The 21656-nt window shown below is 50.7% G+C and overlaps 1 protein-coding gene across 2 annotated transcripts; it reads right to left on the bottom strand.

Annotated features, from left to right (window-relative positions):
• Positions 1-3751: 3751 nt before the first annotated feature.
• Positions 3752-20757, bottom strand: TGM4 (transglutaminase 4). 2 transcript variants are annotated; one of them, XM_061464490.1, is made up of 15 exons: positions 20477-20757; positions 18922-19115; positions 13710-13898; positions 13497-13603; positions 13054-13183; positions 11945-12063; positions 10481-10588; positions 9825-9999; positions 9450-9588; positions 9087-9190; positions 7987-8238; positions 6496-6843; positions 5370-5539; positions 4894-5030; positions 3752-4076 (listed from the first exon to the last, which is right to left on the bottom strand). In XM_061464490.1, exons 2-15 carry the CDS (start codon positions 18935-18937, stop codon positions 3935-3937), a joined length of 2136 nt encoding a protein of 711 aa, XP_061320474.1. In that variant the 5' UTR covers positions 18938-19115; positions 20477-20757; the 3' UTR covers positions 3752-3934. The 2 variants fall into 2 exon arrangements, with proteins under 2 accessions (XP_061320474.1, XP_061320475.1); XM_061464491.1 differs by lacking the exon at positions 20477-20757 and having other exon boundaries at positions 18922-19120.
• Between the last annotated feature and the right edge of the window lie 899 nt (positions 20758-21656).

Genomic DNA, 21656 nt, shown 5'->3' with positions numbered 1-21656 from the left:
CGCAGTGAGCTCCTTCGCAGACCTGCATCAACTCCTGTATTGATCTTTTCTTACATGGCCTGTAAGGAAAGCATGTCGTTGTTGGATGGATGCAGCCCTCAGGAGTCTGGTTAGTCTTTTGTTCTCACAGCCTTTTGGACACCTAAATGATAAGCTCTGTTTATCATTTGCAGCAATTAGCCAGATTCTCAATGGCCAGGTTAGCGCAGCTCCAAAGGTTTTCCTGAAAAACACATCCTTTTTTAGCTCATCCCATGGATGCTGCCTCTGGATTATGCAAGCCTCTGGTGCTCAGGTTTTAGCAGAGGTGGGATATGGGATTGTGGTTGTGGCAAATGGGTGATCTCTCACTGGGCATAATTCCTTTGGGCTGTGGAATATCTTCAGGGGTGAATTCTAACCCTCTGTGCTCGTGGGTTGCCCAAGGCTGGTTGGTGGTGCTTGCCTGAGCAGTGGTGGTGATGGTCCAGGAAAGCAGGAATGTTTGCCCATGCAGCAAAGAGTGGGTAAATATTGGCTGAGTATTGAGCTGGTGGTGGGGGGAGGCTTCCACCCTGGGACTGTGGTTCATTAGCACATGGGACACATGGAATGGGAGCAGCCCATGCTAGGCCAAGCACCAGGACTATTTCTGTGGTCAAAGAAGAGAGGGAGACGTGGGCATCCTGCTGCTGGAGGTACTGGCTCTCTCCGTTTGACTTGTCTAATTTAATTTGTTTCTTTTCTTGGTAGCCACTTAGTTGAGACTGCATATCGCCTCTTAACCTTACTGGCGTTTAACCTGGTCCTGTTGGTATTTGCCAGCAGGATTTCCTTACACTAATTTTGCAGCCAGCTCCTGCTGACCATTGGTAAACCCATGGATGAATCCTGTATTGCTCAAGGAAGGTGGCAATATTTGCAGCAGAATCATGCAGAGGTGACGCCAGCCTCTGTATCCAAATCAAGCTACAAACACTCGGCGTGCTCCAGATGTGAATGCAGCTTTAACTGACGCTGTTCTTCACATTTAGTTTGCTGTCTCCCTTAGCATCACTGTCAGTACATTTTGCAGGGTGTTAGAAATGTGATCCTGGTTTTCCCCTCACAGGACATCCATCTCCCCCTCCCCTGCAGCATGGACCAAAGATAATTCCTCTTGAACGTAAGAGAAGAGGAGTCTGGGGGGTTGAGAGCTTGGTACCCATATGAGGGTCTTACTACTAACCAAGGCTGGATAAAGCCTTGGGTGACATGGTTTAGTGTGAGGTGTCCCTGCCCATGGCAGGGGGGTTGGAACTGGATGATCTTAAGGTCCTTTCCAACCCAAACCATTCTATGGTTCTATGACATCCAGGGCTACTGCGCAGGGGTGAGATTCATTCCTGGCCTTGTCCTCTTGCCCCAGCAATCCCTTCTTCTAGCAAAGGGACTGGGAACAAGCAGGATGCTGTGACTGTTCGGAGCACAGCTTGGTGAAAACCCAAGGGGTGTTTCCAAAGTCATCCCCTTCCCTGTCCTCTCTGGATGTCTCCTCTTTGCCAATGCAAAATAGACTTAGAAAAAAATCATTAGGAATTGTGTATTTATAAAAACCTTTATAAAGGGAAACACTGCATCTGGAGGGAACTGAGGTGTCCTCTCATGTTGTTTGGACCTGAGGTCTTGAATGTCTTTGCTCTGTGCAGCAGTGGGATAGTGAGGGAAGAGGCTCTCCTGCTTTTGCACCAGCCTACATTCCTCCCTGTCAGCATCGCACAGGAAAGGGACATCAGGGACATAGATCTTTAATGGATTTCCTGCATAGAGAAACAGGGATGTTGAAAGAGGGAGAGTGTCCTTTTTACCTCATGTTTTCTAATTCTGACCTTGCATTCAGTTAACTTCCCTGCCTCCAGTGCATGTCTGCAGTGGGAATGATGCCTCAGGGTCCTGGGGAGAGAAAGTGGGGAATGGCTGATGCTCACCTTGAGGCGGGCACGTGGGGACATCAGCTTGATGATGGTGATGGCCTTCTGTGTGGAGATCCCTTTGATCTGGTTCTAGGTCAGCTTGGCTACTGTTTTCTTCTCTCCTGCTCTTGTTGGAGTGCGTATTTTGGTGCCGCTTCTCAGGATGCGGATCCCACTTATGTGGCTTTGGGTAGGCATAGATGGAGGTGGCATGTTTCCTCCTCCACTTTCAAACTGGCTTCACCTTGTCAGGAGAACAGGCATCCTTCACTTCTGTTTCCCACCTCTCCTGTTCTTCCTCAGGTGCTGGCATTTCTGGGTTTGGATTTTTAATAGCTCAAACACAAAAGCAGTGTGAAGAGGAGGGTGGAAGCCACAAGAACGCTTTTCCCTCCTCCAACATCATGGTTATAGTCTGAGATGGAGACATACCCATGTGCCTTATTGCAGAGCCATAGGCAGCCCCAGCCACCCCGACCTAAAGGGGTGACTTCCTCCATCCACCAAGTCAGTTCTTCTGCTGTCTGTTGGCTGTCAGTCTCCCTTGTCCCCTTGTTCTTTCTCCCTCACCAAGTCCCTGTTACTCCTTGGTGCATCTCTTCTGTCTCAGTATAGGGCAACCATTGGAAATTGCTGAAGTCTTTACAAGTTTGAAGAATCTGGTTTATCCCCAGCTCTATCATAAATCTTCTTTAATGACTACATGGTAGCTGGAGACCAACAGTGATATTCATGACACTGAAACCAACCCTGCTGTTGTCCTTCCCTCTGCACACTCCTTGCCCCTTGGTTAATTGTGCCTTCATCTCCAGGCCGTGCTGCTGGGGTCCTGACTAGCTCGCTGGGCCCTGGGGAAGGTGCTCCTTGAGATCATGCTGGTAGTGCCACCAACGTGGGGAGCCGGAGGGGATGCTCCCCACGCTGCTCAGTGCAACATCATCTGCTGGAGATCCCTGTTCTGGTGTGAGGTGTTAATAGGTGACGGACAGGGTTGTGGCAGACCTTGTGCTTCTTGTCTGGTGTCTTCTAAAGGGGGTTTCTGTGCAAGTAAGGAATTTACATCTCTTGAAAATAGAGATGCGTTGCTGTTTGTAACTCCTTTTTATGCCTCCGGTCGCTCTTGTACTGATTAAAGATCTAATACTTCAACTGCCAAGGACCTCCTGCTCTTCCCTTTCCTACAGGCACCACACACATGAGCCCTGCCCCTGCAGGAGGTGGCCTTGCAGGGACCCAGGGTGCCATGGGCACAGGGGCTGAGGCAGCCTGACCACCTTCTGGAGCCCAACAGCTACCTGGGTGCTCCTCCTGGGGTTTCCCAAATCTTTGAAACACAAGAGAGGGTCAAACCCCTTCTTTTGCCTTTTTCCTCCTCCTTTTTCTTCTCCTCCTCCCTTTTTTATAAGCTGGCACGTAAAATGATTGACCATCCCTGCAAGGGCTCACACACCATTGAGACGAGGCCCTCAGTGCCATGGGTTAGTGGTGGCCTTGGCGCTGCTGGGCAATGGTTGAACTGGATGAGCTTGATTCTGTGGTTCTCTGATGACACACTTCTAGGGAAGTACTGGTAACGCTGCTGCAGGTTCCACTGCTTCCAAAAGAATTGGGTGGGACAGGAAGAGGATCAATGAGAAATGCTTAAAGCATCTTTGAGCTGCCCATGGTGCAGTGATCTCCCTGGTGGCCTCCCATGTAGGACCGCAGCCAAGTGGCTGCAGAACAGCCCTGGGCTCATACTCACCATGACTGACACTGGCACCTCCCTGAGCTCCAATCCCTGGCCTGAAGTGGGAGCCACACGACCCAATCACGCCATCGATTTTAATATCTTTATTGAATCACAGCTGCAATCAACACAACTGTGCCCTTTCGATCAGTTTAGTTCACTTCATGGGATTATTGCTTTTTACTTGGACAGGACTATCCAGCAAGGAAGGAGGCAGGAAGTGTCTGCCACATGCAGCTCGGTTAGAAAAGGCCTTTAGTGAGGCCACCCCATCCTACTCGACAATGGTGATGGCCTTCTCTGTGCAGATCGCTTTGATCTGGTTCGAGGTGAGCTTGGCTACTATTTTCTTCTCCCCCAGTCTGGTTGGAGTGCAGATTATTTCAGACTTAATGATCCTGCCGGGCTTCACATCCCTAAGGACAAAGGAAAAACAAGTAGTCCCAACATGCCTGAAGGGGGCTGCAAGGATGCTGGAGAGGGACTCTTCATCAGGGACTGTAGTGATAGGACAAGGGGTGATGGGTTCAGACTGAAACAGGGGAAGTTCAGGTTAGATCTAAGGCAGAAGTTCTTCCCTGTGAGGGTGCTGAGGCGCTGGCACAGGGTGCCCAGAGAAGCTGTGGCTGCCGCATCCCTGGCAGTGTTCAAGGCCAGGTTGGACACAGGGGTTTGGAGCAGCCTGGTCTGGTGTGAGGTGTCCCTGCCCATGGCAGGGGTTGGAAGTGGTTGATCTTAAGGTCCTTTCTAACCCAAACCAGTCTGGGATTCTATGATCCTATGAGTTATGGTTCTTATTTCCTGCTTTCAACTCATTTCACTTAAAGAACCAGTGGCTGCCTGTGTTCAGGGTGACCGTTTCCCTTCTCCCAGCACCAAGGTGCAGCAGGAGGGTCTCAGCACACTGATGCTGGCTGTTGGTCCCAGTGATCCTGGGGATCTTTCCCAGACCTCCCAGGGACTTAGTTTAGGCCTTCTGAAGGAAGCAGCTGTGTTCGCAGCGGCTGGGTAGCGCCCAGCAGCACAGCACAGCACAGGGTGAGCCCTGTTGTGCCCAAATGCCCTGAGAACATCACCCTCTATGTGGGTCTTTGTACTGCACCCAGACTGGGTTCAGGTTCAAATGCAGAGGGGCTGGTTACTCCAAATCCCCCAACTGCTTCTTCAAAGGAGATTAAAAAGGAAGAAACAGAGTCCTGGCATACTCATTTCATACTGGAGTCACATCCTTACCCCTGATCAAACATTGACATCTTAAATATGCCCAAGCCCTCCACCAGCAGCTTGCAGTTGTCCAAGGGCACGTTCAGCTTGTTCTTGAAGATGAAGGCACAGGTGAACTCCTTGTTCAGTTTGGCTGTTTCTGGCATCTGGCAGAGGAGGAAAGAAACAAACCCAAATACCAGAGATGAGAGGGGTAATAAGGATGCTGGAGCTGATGTAGGATTGCTCCTCACCGCCAGCATGGTGGAGGACAACCACTCATCTCCTTTCCACCCTCCTCCTTTCCACCACATCCTCTGGGAACGTTAACATCACCATGGTGTTACAGTGAGCCCAGCTTTACCCCTCATCCCTGAGGAGCCTGGCTGGTGGCTGCTCCTCTCTGGAGAGGATCCAAACCCACCTGGACACAATCCTGTGTGACCTGCCCTGGATGATCTTCTGAGATCCCCTCCAACCCTAATGGTTCTGGGATTCTGCCTCACCTGGACAGTGATGGGGGGGTACTCAAAGCTCATCGTCATCTCCTTGGTGAGTTTGTCATCTGTCCCTTGGACCTCAGCAATGGCAGTGATGTGGATGAGCACTTCATCTTCCACCGATGCCAGCGTCTTCATGTATGCGTCAGCTGCAATGTTCAGAGGGACCTGCACCTCTGCAGAGAAGAAAACACAACTCGGTGGCTTCATCACGCACCCAGGGATTGGGTGGCAAAGTCAGCTCTGGTGGTGGGTGTGGAATGAGGTGTATTCATAGAATCCCAGACTGGTTTGGGTTGGAAAGGACCTTACGATCATCCAGTTGCAAGCCCCTGCCGTGGGCAGGGACACCTCACACTAGTCCTGGGGTAATGGTTGGACTTGATCTTAAAGGTCTTTTCCAACCTGGCTGATTCTATGATTCTAAATCTCCCCCGTTTAAGTTTAAAGCCATTACTCCTTGTCCTATGTATGTATGAGAACACTCAGCAACCACCACCAGCAAAGACTTCTTCTAATGAGTGACTCATGCTTGAAATGCCCTACTGCTGTTATTCTCACTCATTAGCCTCCTGTTTAGCAAATCTCAATCCCACTGCTGGGGATCAGGTCACTCAAAGGTCCGCAAGGAACAGCAAACAGCCCTTGGGATCAGCCAGGAGGTTGACATTTGTCCTGGGTGAAGGATTCAGACAGTAACACTCAGCAGCACCACCACCAGCTCATCAATGTCAGAGTAGCAAGAGCAAGAACAAGGTGAATTTTTCCAGCCATCTAAATCCCCTGAGGGACCTGATGCATACACGTACACCTAGAGCCTGTGGTGGCATCTTTGAGGCTCACACAGTAAGAATGGGATGTAGATGCTCCAGCACATCCCACCCACACTGATGTATTTCTAACCATCTCGTTGAAGCTGCAGCAGAGACAGGGCATTCATGGTCCCTGCTGTGGTGGGATCCCAGGCTATAACTGAGGCTCCTAAATGCAGTAACAAGAGAGCTAGGTGGCAATTTCTGCTCTGTGTGCCCTGCTCTGCTCAGATAGTGAAGCTGTTATGAACAAACTCAAGTGAAGCCCCAGCCTGCCACAGTAAAGAGCCCATAGAACACAGCAAGCTTTCTGTGCCTACCAGATTTGCCTTCAAGCTTCACGGTCTCCTTGACATGTCCAAGGCTGGCCTCAACCTTCCCAGTGTAGGACTGCAGCTGGCAGGAGCTGGCGAGATTGATGGTCCAGGTCCCGGGAGTTGAGGTCTTCACCATGATGGCCAGTTCAAAGGGGTTGCCAGGATACAGAGGTGCTTTACTGGTTATCTCAAGCTGGAGCCCAGACTTGGAGACTGTCTCCTGCAGGACCGTAGGCTTGGGGTCCACATGACCCGCGGGCAAAGACGAAGCGAAGCGTGCACGAGGCATTATTCCTGAAGGGCGGATGAAGGAGGAAGCTTTCTGCATGGATTTCCTCTCCTCTTCGGAGCCTGGATGAAGAAAAAGGATGGGTAACAGCTATTTTTAGGTGTCAAAGAGGGACTCTTCATCAGGGACTGTAGTGACAGGACAAGGGGTGATGGGTTCAAACTGAAACAGGGGAAGTTCAGGTTAGATCTAAGGCAGAAGTTCTTCCCTGTGAGGGTGCTGAGGCGCTGGCACAGGGTGCCCAGAGAAGCTGTGGCTGCTCCATCCCTGGCAGTGTTCAAGGCCAGGTTGGACACAGGGGCTTGGAGCAACCTGGTCTGGTGTGAGGTGTCCCTGTCCATGGCAGGGGGTTGGAACTGGGTGATCTTATGGTCCTTTCCAACCCAAACCAGTCTGGGATTCTGTATCTCAGTCTCCTCATATAGAACCACCTTCTCCTTATGCTTATGCTTCTGCTTCTGAGCAGGGAGGATGTCAAGGCATCTCCAGCCCAAAGACCCTCTTGGTTTATGCTTCCACCAGATCTAACTGTAGCATTTTGGAATAGAAGAGTGTCCTAAAGGAGATGCTTTTCAAGGATGGATGCTCTTAAATTTTTCAGCCTAAGGTTTTCCTGCTCCTCACTGGGAAGGTTTTAACAGTCTAGCCCAGCATGGCTGGATCTGAGAACCGTGGGGAGGGAGTGTGGGGTTTTGTGTTTCCAGTGTGGTTTGGGGAATGGAAAGACAAGAAGAAGAATGAAGAAATGAAGCAGCGGTGAGTCCAACCACTAGAGTGGTCACTCAGCCCATTACTTTCACTGCCTGCAAGCTTGCCTATAGGTTCACTCTCTCTGGGCATGAAGATACACAGGAGCAATGCTGCCTCTCTCCAGGTCTTATACGCAGGGCTTGCCCTTGCAGCTGCCTCTGTGGGTGTTTTCTGGAGAAAGGCCAGAGGTCTGCTCTTTGGCACTATATGGCAGGTTTAGATGGAGCTGAGGAACAATTCCTTCCCCAGAGGGTGCTCAGGCATTGGAACAGGCTGCCCAGGGCAGGGCTGCAGTCACCGGCCCTGCAAGTGTTCACACAGCGTGGAGACGAGGCCTCAGTGCCATGGGTTAGTGGTGGCCTTGGAGTGCTGGGAATGGTTGGACTGGATGTGCTTAAAGGGCTTTTCCAGCCTGGTTGGTTCTGTGACTCTATTTTAGATGATGGAGCAGTTACCTTCAGGGAACTTGTACTGCCAGGTGATGTCTTCCCGCTTGTCCTGCCCCACGGCTTTTGTGCTGATGTTCATGCCGATGCCTCGGGTCTCTGTGTTAATCCTGATGTACTTGTCCTTGCCGTTCACCTTCTTGACCACCCAGTAGACTTTGTCAGCGTTCACTTCGGCATACACAAACTTGCTGTCGAAGGGCAGATACACATCCCCTTCTCGGATAGCCTTCAGCGGGCAGGGACCACACTGGAAAATGCCTACAAAGTGCATTCAACAACACTTACTTCTCCAAACACGAGCAAAGCCTCCAGTTTTTGTTCCAACCATCAGACCCACTCAAGCTGGAATCTGTGGCCATGGCTCTTAGTAGTAAATACTCCTCCATTTCAGTCATGAACTCCAAGAGCCCCCATGTATCCCATAGCTGTTTGGGCTTTTTTATAGGTGACCAAGGTCTACTAAGAGCTTTTATGTGTTTCCCCCCACTTAAATAAGTTTAAGGTTTGAAAGTCATGGCTCGGCGATGAGTCAGTCGTGTCTAGCCACTTGTGTTTGATCTGGCAATACCCCACTTTCTGCACAGCCTTGAGGATTCATGTTTTCTTTCACACCTCTTTAGCACCCTGGGAGGGTAGTCACCAGTTTTGGCACTGGCCCCTTTCATTTACCAATGAAGTAACTCATTACTTCCACAAGAAAGCTCTACAGAAAGCATCTTTACTGGGAAAGCTGTGTCACCTACTACAGACCGCTTTGAGTCCTCAACTTCACCTATCAGAGGACGGTGGAAAGAGAAATCAGCTCTGATCTTCCAGCTAACCTCTGTTAGCTCTGTGTGCGTGTGCTCTCACCTCTGAAATAACATTCTCCCACAGCTCCTGCTTTCTCCACAGCTTCCTACAAGGCTGGTTTTCTGCCTACTGAGATGCTGTTCCTCCTGTGCCAGGCTGAGACAAGAGGAGTGGGACCTCCAGCTTTAGGATGCTGCTGCCCAAGTACGTGAAGATGTGCATGGGGAGCACACGCTTTGCTAACTGGGAGCCATGGTTTTCATGTCCCTGCCTCCTCTGCGAGCTGCTGAAGAGCCTTTCTAGGCAAACCCTACCTTGACTTTGCTCCTGAGGGGTTGAGTCGATTGCCTGCCAGCCATCAAACCCCGCTGGCAGGTCTGTCCGCTTCATCCAGACGTCGTTCCACACGTGGAAGTTCCTGCGTGCATGTGGGTTGGAAAGGAAAGGAGTGAGCTGGAAAACCCACAGTCTTCTCCCTTAATTCTTAAGTAAGGGCAGGTTTAATGGGGATTTGTGTGTAACCCTGTGAAACCCCAGGCTTTCTCTCCACCTCCCAGGCAGCAAACCCAAAGCAGTAGGGAAATTCCCAAAGGGATTGCTGAGGCTGGGAAAGGAGGTGCTTTGGGATAGGGGAGTGGGGGGTGTGTGTAAGAAGCATCAACCCCTTTTGTCAGTACCAGACAGAGTCGAGGGACATCCCGTTCAGCTTTTCTCCCAGCTCATTCAGGTAGATGTCCACCCTGAGGTTCTCCTCCGTGTCGTGTGCCGAGTTGAAGTTACTCACGCAGCGGGACGGGATCCCCAGGCAGCGCATCACTGCAGCATGGACAAAACACAGCGTCACCAAACCACTCAGGCTGGTGTGTGCCTCTGCTCTCGTGGGAGGTGTCCCTGCCCATGGCAGGGGCTTGGAACTGGGTGAGCCTTAAGGTCCTTTCCAACCCAAACCGCACTGGGATGCTGTGATGACTCTTGCACCCCTGGTGTTCAGAGGCACAGGAATCTGGCTTATTAGCACAGTAATTGGAGAAGGGAGACAGGTCACCATTTACCTGTAGTGAGGACTCCTGCGAAGACCCAACACTGACCGTAAAGGACCGGCTGCTTTGTTTTGTAATACTTCTGCAAAATAGAGACACTCCCGATCCAATCCAGAGGGGATGTCCCGTTGTTGTAATTCCCCGACCAGTTCCCCAGCAGGACACCGCTGTCGTCGTTGGCATTAACCTGTGGCAGCACAGATGCAAAGGAGAACGATGCTGAACGAGGCTTAAACCCAGGGTCTCTGCTCCACAGCCCTGTGGCAGCCAGCAAGGCTGGTTGGAAATCCTCCACCTGGATTATCTAGACCAAGGTGCTGCTCAGGGAAGCCAAAATGCACTCTGCGTCTCGCATCTGAAACCCTAGGGCTCCAAGAAGAGTCCCACCACAGAGAGCAGTAACCCCTCAAAATACAACCTTTGTATTGACCCTCCCTGGGGAGGGACAACCACTGGGGCAGCAGCAAGCTGTATCTGTGTCTATGGGGCGATGCTGTATATCACTCGCCCCTTCCCTCCACCCAAAATGGCTTTCTCATTGCAGTTTCCCAAAGGAACCCATCTCAGATGCATCCTGAAATGGTGTTCAAGGCCCCAGGGGAAGAAGAGCAAGTGAGAAGTAGGAAGGAAAGCTGGAAGGGCAAAGCACTTCTACAAGAGAGGCGTACCAAAGCAGACATGGCTCTAGACACGAATATAGGATCCCTTCTGTTGCTTAGCTTGAGCTTGCTTTTGTCCAGCAGATACATGCAGGCATCCAAGATGAACTCCTCAAACTGTTTTGGAGAGAAAATGGAGACATGTTTATACGCTGCTCTAACCCAGGATTTGCTCAAGTTTATCCAAGCACGTGGAGGGAATTGGCTGACCAGTTCTAAACATCCTTTATGGTACGGAATTTCCAAGCCTACAGGGCTTCCGAAAGCTACTCTCTTCAAAGGAGAGCTTAAATGACCCCCACCATGGCCAGAAGACAAAAGCCTCATGTGTCTTGCAAACACGGTTGGAACCTGACCCAGCATCTTTACTCCTGTGAGTAGCCCTATGTCACCAACGTCATCCTCCTGCAAGCTACTCACAAGAATAATGGAAGTTTAAGAGCGCTATGGATTTTCAGTCTATTGACACAGGTAGGGAATGAACCCCGGGGAGAGGAGAAAAAGATGCAGAAATGGAGATTATTATAGCAAAAGATTCCTAACTAGCAATTGCTGATAAAGCTCCCTGAGGTTCAAGTCATAGAGATGTGAAACATCTGATCCAACGAAGCTCGGCAGAATATCAATCTCAAGATCAATATGAATTCCCATTGCTTAACAGCAGAATAAATATTAGGATAGGAACTGCAGTGAGGCCAGTGCCCTTTGTGGAAGAAGCATCAGTGTGAGCACTTTTGCTGGGCTCTCTGTATCCTGCAGCTTGAAACCACAGACTTATAAAACGATATAAAATAATTAAAAACAAATAAAGAAACCCCAAGCAAACAGATCCCAACATTGTTTGGTGGGAATTCTGTGTGGATAGAGTGTAAGATGCTCTGTTTGGGTGCCTGTGTGCTTCCTATGGGGTGCAAATAAACCTGCTCCAGCATCTCCCTCTTATGTCTACCCTTGAGTGTGTTTGTCATTGTACTCAATGGAGTTATCTGAGAGGCAGCAGTGAGGAACACCCTTCCTGGGAGGGTGGGATGCTTGTGTCCTGCATCCAACAGCTCACTTCGAGGCCGGGGAAGGCGCCACTTGGAGTGATGACAACCTCTGCCACATGCAGAAAGTAAATGATCAGATCTGTTTGCCCTCGCCATGTCTCATGAGTTCAGGTTGCATGGGAGAGGGGAGGACTCCTTCTGGGAATCTCTTCGACCAGAAATGCTCTGTTTGCACAGCTTGCACATCCTTTGCCAGGGGGGTTGTATTCTGACTACTACCATGCCATTGAACCCTGTTCTCCAGCTGTGGATGGGGAAAACACTGAAGCACACAGGTTACTCCAAGCAGGTGAAGCTGGCAGGGCTGCTCAAGCACTTTGAGCTACTCATGGGATTAAACTGTTTGTAGCTCTGATTCATTGAACTGAATGCCTAAGGCAGACAGAGCAAATAAGGGTAATAGCACCGACAAGTGCTGCTTTACCTGCCCGAAGTTCCATGGTCTATTGTAAATGCTGTATGCAGACCCAATGTAGATGTAGCCTGTGTCGTTGAGCACGTACTCCTTTCTCTGTGCCTCATCAGCCATGAAAACCACATCATCTGGAGCAAAAGAACCCTCAGTGTTAGGTGGTTTGCACACAGTAGTCAAAGCTTTCCTTGGGATGCCAACTGGAAGAGCTGGTGGTCTGGGACATTCACACAAACGATGACCAGGCAGCACTCACATTTCTTTTTCCTATCATGGAAAATTGTCCTCTAAGACTACCCTTTAATTTACTCCTCTAGGTCTATTGCTGTGTGACCAGTGTTTTGTTGTAGCAAAGAGCTTCCCAACACTTTAATTGACCAAGCTGGCAGCAGGGACCTTGGGGACTGATGCCAACCAACAGCACACTTTTTTGTCCCGTTACTTTCGTAGCTGTATTTTAAGCCAATGCAGTCATAGAATCACAGAATCCCAGACTGGTTTGGGTTGGAAGGGACCTTAAAGCTAATCCAGCTCCAACCCCTGCCAAGGGAAGGGACACCTCACACCAGACCAGGTTGCTCCAAGCCCCTGTGTCCAACCTGGCCTTGAACACTGCCAGGGATGGGGCAGCCACAGCTTCTCTGGGCACCCTGTGCCAGCGCCTCAGCACCCTCACAGGGAAGAGCTTCTGCCTAAGAGCTCATCTCAGTCTCCCCTCGGGCAGGTTAAAGCCATTCCCCTTGGCCTGTCCCTACAGGCCCTTGTCCCAAGCCCCTCTCCAGGTTTCCTGTATCCTCTTTAGGCACTGGAGCTGCTCTCAGGTCTCTCCTGAAGGAGCCTTCTCTTCTCCAGGCTCAAAGGATCTCAGTTAACTGTAGTGCTGACCCAGGGAAATAGACAGGAGTGAGAGAGAGATGTCCCTTAAACCCAGCACTGAGGACTCCCCAGTGAGGAGCTGTGTCATTGCTATAGCCCAGCTTCCCACTGGCTCCATGAGGATGCTGCTTGTGGTGGTTTATGGGGAAAAAAAAAGGAGTGTATTTGGGAAAGAGAGCAGGAAAAATGCGAGGAAAATCTCCCCAGGGAGCAGTGATTACCGCTGTGGTTGCAGGACCACTCACCTTCACACCAAGGATTGAACAAAAGGTAGACTTCACTGTTTTCGGGCTTGTAAATGTTGTTTCCAGTCTTTATATTCAGGGTGTATTTTCCCACTGGGGCCATGGGTGAGCTGGTGACAGACAGTAGGCACTGGGGAGGCAACAAAAGAGACAGCATGATGGAGCCTCCATCCCAGCCACAGGCACAAGCACTGTCCTGCAGGATCAGTGCCAAAGCTGGCAGCCAAGGGCATCTGGGCAAGGAGAGAGGGGAAGGATGGGATGGGTGCATCCTGGGCGTGCAGTGTGGGAGCAATGGGTTAAACAGGATTAAACAAGGCAAGGCTGCTGCCCACCCAAAGTGATAGGGCTAAGGGAAAGCAGGGCAGGGGGAGGAGGAGGATTTGCTCCCAACGGGCTCGGCATTGCTGCTTCCACGCGGAAATGCTTCCCATGGGCTCTACCTCTTTGCCGCTGCTCTTGAGGATGGAGATTTGCCACCTGCTGAGGTCCTCCTCCCGCCTCGGGTTCAGCGACATCAGGGTGCCCCTGGATCTCATTGGGTTTTCACCTGGAAGCAAACCCGGCACAGGATGCAGGAGGGCTGCACGGGTCCGCAGCGACCGGAGCGCGGCTGCCAGGAGAGCATCTCCTGCCGGCCATGGAGGAGCACTCACCGATGCTGAAGCGCAGCGAGAGCTTGTCGGGAGCCTGCAGCTCCCTGCTGAAGGTGAGCTGCAGCTGGAAGGGCTGCCCGCGCCGCACCACCAGGTTGCTGGTGTTGTAAGCATCCGTGTGGTGCAGGCGGCAGTTCTGGCTCTTGAGGAAGTCAAGCCCAGCGACCTTCAGGTCGCTCCCTGGGAAGCCTTCAGCAGGAAGGGAGAGGGGAGAGGAAAGAGATTGGTGGTGAACTGCTCAGTAAAGACAGTTTTCTTCTTCTTCTTAATGGAGCCCCGGGAGGCACCAAAGCATCTGAGTGTCAAGTGGCATTTCAATGGTACAACTGTTTATCTATACATATATACACATAAATAGTACAGTATCATATTGTATGCTATGCTGTACTGTACTATACTACACTACAATGCACTATACTATGCAATGCTACACTACACTAATACAATAGGATATAATGTGGTACGATATAACATAACAAAATGTAATGTAAATGCAATGTAATATATGATGTATTACATTATGTAGTCTATGATGTAACATGATGTATTACATATATGTAGTCTATGATCTAATATGATATGTGCATATACGTAATATATGATGTAATATGATGTATCGTAGTACATTATAATATAAGGCTTTGAACAGCCTGGCCTAGTGGAAGGTGTCCCTGCCCATGGCAGGTGGGGGTAAAACTAGATAATCATTAAGGTCCTGTCCAACCCAAACCATTCTGTGATACGATGATTCTCTTATGATCATATCGTTTTGTATAATTGATAACATAACGTATAACACATAACATAACAACGACTTCATATGTGTATATAGAGATACAGAGACAGTTGTGTTGCTGGAACAGGTTACAGAGGCAGGCAGTGGTGAGTGCTGCAGCAATCCACCTGGACTGAGGTATGCCTGACCTCTGCACCGGCCCTGGGCAAGTGGGGAATGAGTGACTTGAGAGAGGTTGTGCTCCCTGGGGCTGCTTCCTCAGAGATGGGAACTCAGTGGTTTGGCAGCCCATGTCTGCTGACCCACTGCCTACCCTTGCACATGGCAGCAGCCAGCTCCACGGGACAGCCAGATGCATGACAGCACGTTTTGTTGCGGAAGTCTTGCTTCTCTCTCAAAACCAGAGCAGGGAAAGCACATCTGCATCCCACCACTGCAGCTGCATCCCCCAGCATCTCACACCACCAGAGGTCCTGATCACCGCAACATCTCTGCCCGTGGTCCTGCCATGTCCCTGAGCTATCTCCTTCACCTACTCAGCTGCTTTGCTGGTGGCACCTTGTCAAAGCCAGGGCTGTGACAGCAACTTCTGTTTGCTGCTTGCTGCCCATCTGTGCTGAATGCATGGAGCATCAGCTTTCTGAGTGTTACAAATGATTCTTTCCTATTGCAGGTACTAAAACAAGTAGTAGTAGTAGTAGTAATAGTAGTAGAGACATATGGAGAAAGCACTGCTTGCCAATGCACATTCAGAGGTGATGCTCCCAAGCAGCCCTCAGTTAGCAGAGAGCAGCTTAAAAATTAAACCTCACCGTTTGGGACTTTAATCTCAGTGTAATCCCCTTTGGTCAAAGATCAGCCTTATAGTAGCGCTGAATGTATTATTTATGATTATCAAATAATAGCTAACAGTAGCTTTAGTTGCTCCTTACAAAATGCAGCACATCATAGAGTCAAGCTGGGAGGAAACTAAGTGTTCCAAAATTCAGCTCCCCTCAGCTGCTGAAATACCCAATGTCTCAGGATGCCAAAGGCCTGGAAAATGGGTCTCTTCAAGACACTGAAGTTGATGTTTTACATTTCCACCCCAAGAATTAGTCCCAAGTCATATAACAACAGTCACTGACCAGCCTAGCATGGAAGTCTGAATACATGGATCTTTGCAACTTGGTTTCTCCTGCAATCCAGATAACCAAAGGAGGGGCTGGGGGCCAGCTGTGCTGGAGAAATGCTACCTGCCTGGAAGATGCTAAACATGGGGGGCAGAGCACTATATAGTATGGTATGGTATAGTATGGTATGGTATATGGAGCACGTCTCCTATGGAGCCAGGCTGAGAGAGCTGGGCTGGGTCAGCCTGGAGAAGAGAAGGCTCCTGAAGGGGAGACCTGAGAGCAGCTCCAGTGCCTGAAGGGGCTGCAGGAAACCTGGAGAGGGGCTTGGGACAAGGGATGTAGGGACAGGACAAGGGGAATGGCTTTAACCTGCCAGAGGGGAGACTGAGATGAGCTCTTAGGCAGAAGTTCTTCCCTGTGAGGGTGCTGAGGCGCTGGCACAGGGTGCCCAGAGAAGCTGTGGCTGCCCCATCCCTGGCAGTGTTCAAGGCCAGGTTGGACACAGGGGCTTGGAGCAAGCTGGTCTGGTGTGAGGTGTCCCTGCCTGTGACAGGGGGTTGGAACTGGATGAGCCTGATGGGAGCAGGGCCAGGCAAAACCCCACGACCTCGTGTCCAGCAGCTCCTGGCTCAGGGCTGTGTCATAGGAGTGGGGCTCCAAGAGGCAGAACCTGATGCTGCACTGGAGCAAAGAGAAAGACCTCAGCTTTCAATGCTGGCCTCAGGCTTTGGGAGGCTGCCCTGGGAGGTGTGACAGGGAAAGCCGGAGCATGCCGGAACGTGGCTGAGCTGTACGTCTTTGGGAGTGTCTGACCTGTCTTGTACCTGCCCATTGAACACCCTTAAAGGATAAATTCCGTGTAAACAGCGGGGAGTAACAATACCGCAAAAGCAATTGGCTCAGGAGTGATTCAGATGAAGACCTGGGAGAGTCAGGAAATTCAAACCCACTTACGTTAACCCATAAATTAGCAAATCAAAGGCATAATGGTGGAAGGGATTAATTCAGCAAATGCCATGACAGATTCACACGGTATCAGGCAGCCCCTGCTGGGCTGAGCTCAACAAGAGCCGTGCTTAGAGAAGGCTGCAATCTGGTGGTAGCTGCTGCGGCACGAGAGATGGGGCAGGCTGGAATCAGCGGCACGCGTGCCACTGACACCTGGAAGGCAGCAGCCTCGAGTCAAGCAAACTGATGGACCCCCACTAGATGACTGCCTCCGTGTATTTCTTCTTAGGAACGATATAAACCATATTTATCCTCATTACTTAACAGTTATCAGTGGTACAGCAAATACAGACTCAAAACTGGCCATCACCTTTGAAGCGATTTCATTTCTGCTTGCTTGCTGCCTGCCAGGTGCCAACATCTGGCTGATGTTTTGCACAACAATGTGTGTGGGGGGGGATCTGCGTCTGTATTAATGTCAAGAAACTTCAGCTGAAATAATTGCTTAACCTTCTTGAGAAGGATGAAGGGGAAGTGCCTCTAACAAATCTCCAGCCACCAAAGCTGCTCTCAACCGTGTTCCCTATGGAAACACTGGTGCCAGGGTGAGAAGCTCCCAAAACCAGCCCTGGTGATGGGAGAGGGCTATGGAGGAATGTGGGAGCTGAATGCATAGGACGGCTGTGGGAAAGGGCTCTGGGGAATCTGTCCTTACAGTATTTCCTAACTTAGGGAGTGCATTTCCACCCCCTGTTTCTGGACACTACCAATGTTGAGGATGCACAGGTTAACACCACAGACAGCAGCTGCCTTGGAACACAAGGCATGTTAAGGTCCTTTCCAATCCTAACCATTCTGTGGTGTAGTGGTGGCCTGGCAGCCCTGGGGTAATGGTTGGACTTGTTCTTTAAGGTCTTTTCCAAGCTGGCTGATGCTATGGTGGCTGGCTATATTCTATGATTCTATGCCCTGAGAGTGCAGAGTGCGGTGCCAAAGACCTGTCCCAGTCGCAGTGCACTGATTCCTGCGCAAACACACACGTGGTACCCGGTGATCCGAGGGGCTGGGCTGCAGCCAAGCTCCCCGGGCAGCCCCTGTGTGCCACTTCCAGCTTCCTGCCCTGCCTCCTGCCCGGAGCACGCTGAGAACATGCCTGCTCACGGTGCAGAGGCTCACCGTGCAAGAGGCTGTGCTTGCTCCTAGGGCAAGCCAGAAGCAAACCCAAACCTCAGCTGTTCTCAACTGATTTTGTTTCCTTACTTTAAGCAGAAATTGCAAGGCAGTGTTTCGCTTTCATCTCCTCGTTCCATGATTTATCCCTTATGGAGCTCCTTTCTGCACTACCCTGCTGGCCCCATCGCGTTGCTATCCGCCTGGGAAGACGTTCGGAGCTTTGAGTGATCACCCAGGACAAAACCAGGGACATGAGGACTTTGCAGTGGTAAGAACCTGAAGCCTTTTTAACATGAGGATGAGGTGATGTGGAGCAGAGCATTTATAGCTGGATTCAGTGGGAATAAGGGAGGACAGGATGGGAGTGGGATGAGAACTGTAGTTTTACAAGAGAGAGCAAGATCTGGACACCTGCATTTACTCGCTATCCTTGCCCAGCCTCCAGGCAAACACTCTCACAAATCCCAGCAACATGAAATCACATCCCAGAGATGCTGCTTGATGTCCAAGACTTCCTGGGGAGCTTCAGCTCATCCACACCCAGAGTAGTAAGGCATGAAACGGAGGGGATCAGAGCAATGTCAGGCCATCATTCCCCTATTGATGCTGTGGAGACCTGCTCCTGGCTCCCCAGATGTGGGGTTCTGAGCACCCTGGGTCTGGCTCCAGGAGCACAACCAGTGGTGGTGGCTCTGCAGTGCTGAAGGAGTGACTCAGGCACCTTTCTAGGTGCAGGATGTGCTGACAATAGGCCAGAGCTCACATCCAAATAAATCCTCTTTCCAGTTACTCTAAAACATCTGTCAGATGGTATCAGCCATCACTGAAGAGTAATAATCTCCACGATTAAGTAGCCTGGATCAAAGGAATTCCTTTCACCTTGACAAGGACAAGTTTAAAGGAGCTGCATGAATTGTCCATGGCCACTGATAGATAGAACCAGATGTTGATAATAAGCGAGTTGCATCTCACAGCCCGTTTACTGATCTGTCAAGATGTAAAGGCCTTTCCCAGCCTAGTGGATTCTATGACCCTAAAACCAGAACTTGCACAGCCACAGCAAACCCACCCCTCTTGAGCAGCGGTGGTACCGAAACACCTTCCCCCAAGGTGGAACACCACTGATAACACGTTCCCCATGGCAGTGAGGGGTGAGAGCTCTCCACCTCCACTGGAACTGCCCGCTGGAGACCTGCCAAACTGCACGTCTAACACAGGGGTACGGAGCAGTGAAACTCACCAGCGTTATTGCTCATGGTTCCTGTCAGCCTTCCGACCGGAGATGCCCGCGATGCTGCTCCCGAGCTCCTGAGTAGCCTGTGCCGCTTGCTGCTGAGCGTGGAGGAGGAAGGCAGGCTGCCCTTTTATCAGTGTCTTGCTCTGAGGTGTCAGCAGGGCCACTGCCAAGGGGAGGTGTTTAGAGAAAGGAAGTGCCTATGGAAAAAAAACCATGACTGCAACTCCCTGTGCACATAGTCAGAGCCTGGAAAAGAGCGAAACCCAAATCCCGACTCACATGGAAGGTGGATTTGCACAATCAGATGACAAGTGGACAGACCCTTCCCTGACAAACGGTAAAATCATGGGCTAGATGAGTAACAGGAATGCGCCTATGCCCCAACATCCAGGTTACTGGGGCTGCAACGCAAGGGCTAACCTTACAAGGAAGCCCACAGACACTTAATCCATAGGAAAACAAGGCTCCCCATTGGGACCAGTCTCATTTTCTTGGAAGATAGTGAGATTTTTTTTCATTGCATTTGGGACAGAAGCACTTGAAGCTGTGAGCTAAAAGCATAGAATGGTTTGGGTTGGAAAGGATCTTAACATCATCCAGTTCCAACCCCCTGCCACAGGCAGGGACACCTCACACCAGACCAGGTTGCTCCAAGCCCCTGTGTCCAACCTGGCCTTGAACACTGCCAGGGATGGGGCAGCCACAGCTTCTCTGGGCACCCTGTGCCAGCACCTCAGCACCCTCACAGGGAAGAGCTTCTGCCTTAGATCTAACCTGAACTTCCCCTGTTTCACTTTGAACCCATCACCCCTTGTCCTATCGCTGCCGTCCCTAATGAAGAGTCCCTCTCCAGCATCCTTGTAGCCCCCTTCAGACACTGCAAGGCCAACATTTACATGTGCAAGGTGGAAAGCCCAAGGATGCTGGCATTGGTCATCATGTCCTGGGGTCAAACAGACACGAAGGGAGATTGGGATGGGAAAGAGGACAAACAGAACATGTCCAGGAGGAGCAAGAAACATGGTGGATCAGGAGCTGCTTCCTGGCTGCTTTTTGCTACAGCTGCACCAAAGGTCTCTGCCCAGGAGGTGGCTGTATCCCATGTGCCCCACTGCCACCGTGGTCCTCAGGATGACCGACAATGGAGAGATGAATCTGCCCCACAGAGGGGGAGAGCTGGTGGCACACTGGCCAACAGCCACCTGGGCACAGAGACTAGAAACAAATAGAAATACCCCAAATACACTAAAGTGTAGAGGTGTCTGAGCCATGGGAGCAGCCTCAGCCCCCTGATGCCTCCTTCCATGGCAGCAGACCCTCAGTCTGGTCCACCAAGGCAGGATCAGTCTGTGAGGATCATGCATCTAAAGGTAGGATCTTCCTAAACAAGACCTGGCTGTGGAAGCCTTCAAAGGCACCGACATTTCTCCATCAATTCACGTGTTTACTTAGTTTCGTTTGGTGCCGCGATGTCGGCGCAAGCTGGGTGCTGAGTTAGCACATCCCACCCTTGGAGCATGTCAGTGCTTGCTGGCGGGTGTACGTTGGGTGTCCTTACCTGAGAGCATGACTAGCGCATCACAGGGCATCCGGGGTTCAGTACACAGATGTAATCTCACAGGACATCTCCGTGAGCATCTGAACCACCGCGTCCTCAGGAGACAGAGCATCACTCACCATTCAGCCCCAGACAATGCGCTGGCAATCACATATTTCACTGTTGCAAATACCCACTACAACCCCAATTCACCTTTCAGCATTGCTTTAACTCTGCTTTTCTTTCCTCCTGCAAGGTGAAAGAGTTTTGTTCAGAAACAGCATGGGATGAGGTAAAGCATACATGGAATGGCGGCACAATAACATAACCAGTAGTACATGCAATGATGTGCGTTACTGGATTCCACTTAATTGTGGCAACAGTCTAATCCACTTCATCTCAACACTGACAGTAGCTTTCTAACCCAGTCTCAACCTGTTATAGATATATATACATCTCTATCACTCCATGCTTGATTGGAGGCAGCTTAAATAGCGTTGACATAGTAGCCCTACAGCAAAACCTACAGATTTCTGCCAACAGGAACTGGTTCATGTTGGTAACACTCCCCTCCTGAGATCATTTGGTTAGGTGTGTGCTGGAGGGTCAGTGGTGCAGTCAGGGCATGTATTCACCCAGGACAGTCCCATTTCCAGCACTATAGGATATTACAAAAGGCTGATTTCAACAGTGTGCATGTTCTGACCCTCAGAGTTGGAGGAAGGATGCAGAAGTGCAATGTGTGTGGGTCCTGCCCTGACATGAACTTACTCCACCTTGGAGAGTGGTTGGCCTTTTCACTGTCTACGAGACTCCCTGGGTTATGCCAGCAGACAGCACTGAGTTTTCAGTTCTCCTTTCACTTTGTGCAGCTGCTGGTCTTGCCTGCTCCCATTATCTTCTTCAGACTGGTAGCATCTCAACACAGCGGCGCTAAACTTAGCATACGGCACAATGCTCCTACATGAGATTCTTCCCCTGGCTCGTACAAGCTTGCCCTGCCAAGAAAGGCCATTGAACTGTGATACCCTCCAAGGCAGCTGTTGGCAAGGCGATCAACTGAAACTGCAGGAACTTCTTTCAAAGCCATGGTTTCAGCTCGCTTCGTGGTTGCAGCCTGTCCTTCCTACAGGCAAATCTCTTTCCGTCTCTGCTGGTGCGAGTGCCTGGCTGGGGTTCAGCAGCATGGCTTTGTTTCCTC

The sequence above is a fragment of the Pezoporus flaviventris genome, unplaced genomic scaffold (assembly GCF_033815535.1).
Source record: "Pezoporus flaviventris isolate CSIRO_AGI_PZ_B2104156 unplaced genomic scaffold, CSIRO_AGI_Pfla_v1 ptg000037l, whole genome shotgun sequence".
NCBI classification, from domain to species: Eukaryota; Metazoa; Chordata; class Aves; order Psittaciformes; family Psittacidae; genus Pezoporus; species Pezoporus flaviventris.
The sequence above is the reverse complement of the archived record's forward strand: the minus strand, read 5'-3'. Positions and strand labels throughout refer to the sequence as shown.

Excerpts from the sequence above, each read along its gene's own strand:
- TGM4 (XM_061464490.1), bottom strand. Across the intron at positions 10,589-11,944 it reads GACCATGGAACTTCGGGCAG|TTTGAGGAGTTCATCTTGGA; the intron begins GTAAAGCAGCAC and ends TCTCCAAAACAG. Across the intron at positions 6,844-7,986 it reads GCAGTACAAGTTCCCTGAAG|GCTCCGAAGAGGAGAGGAAA; the intron begins GTAACTGCTCCA and ends TTCTTCATCCAG.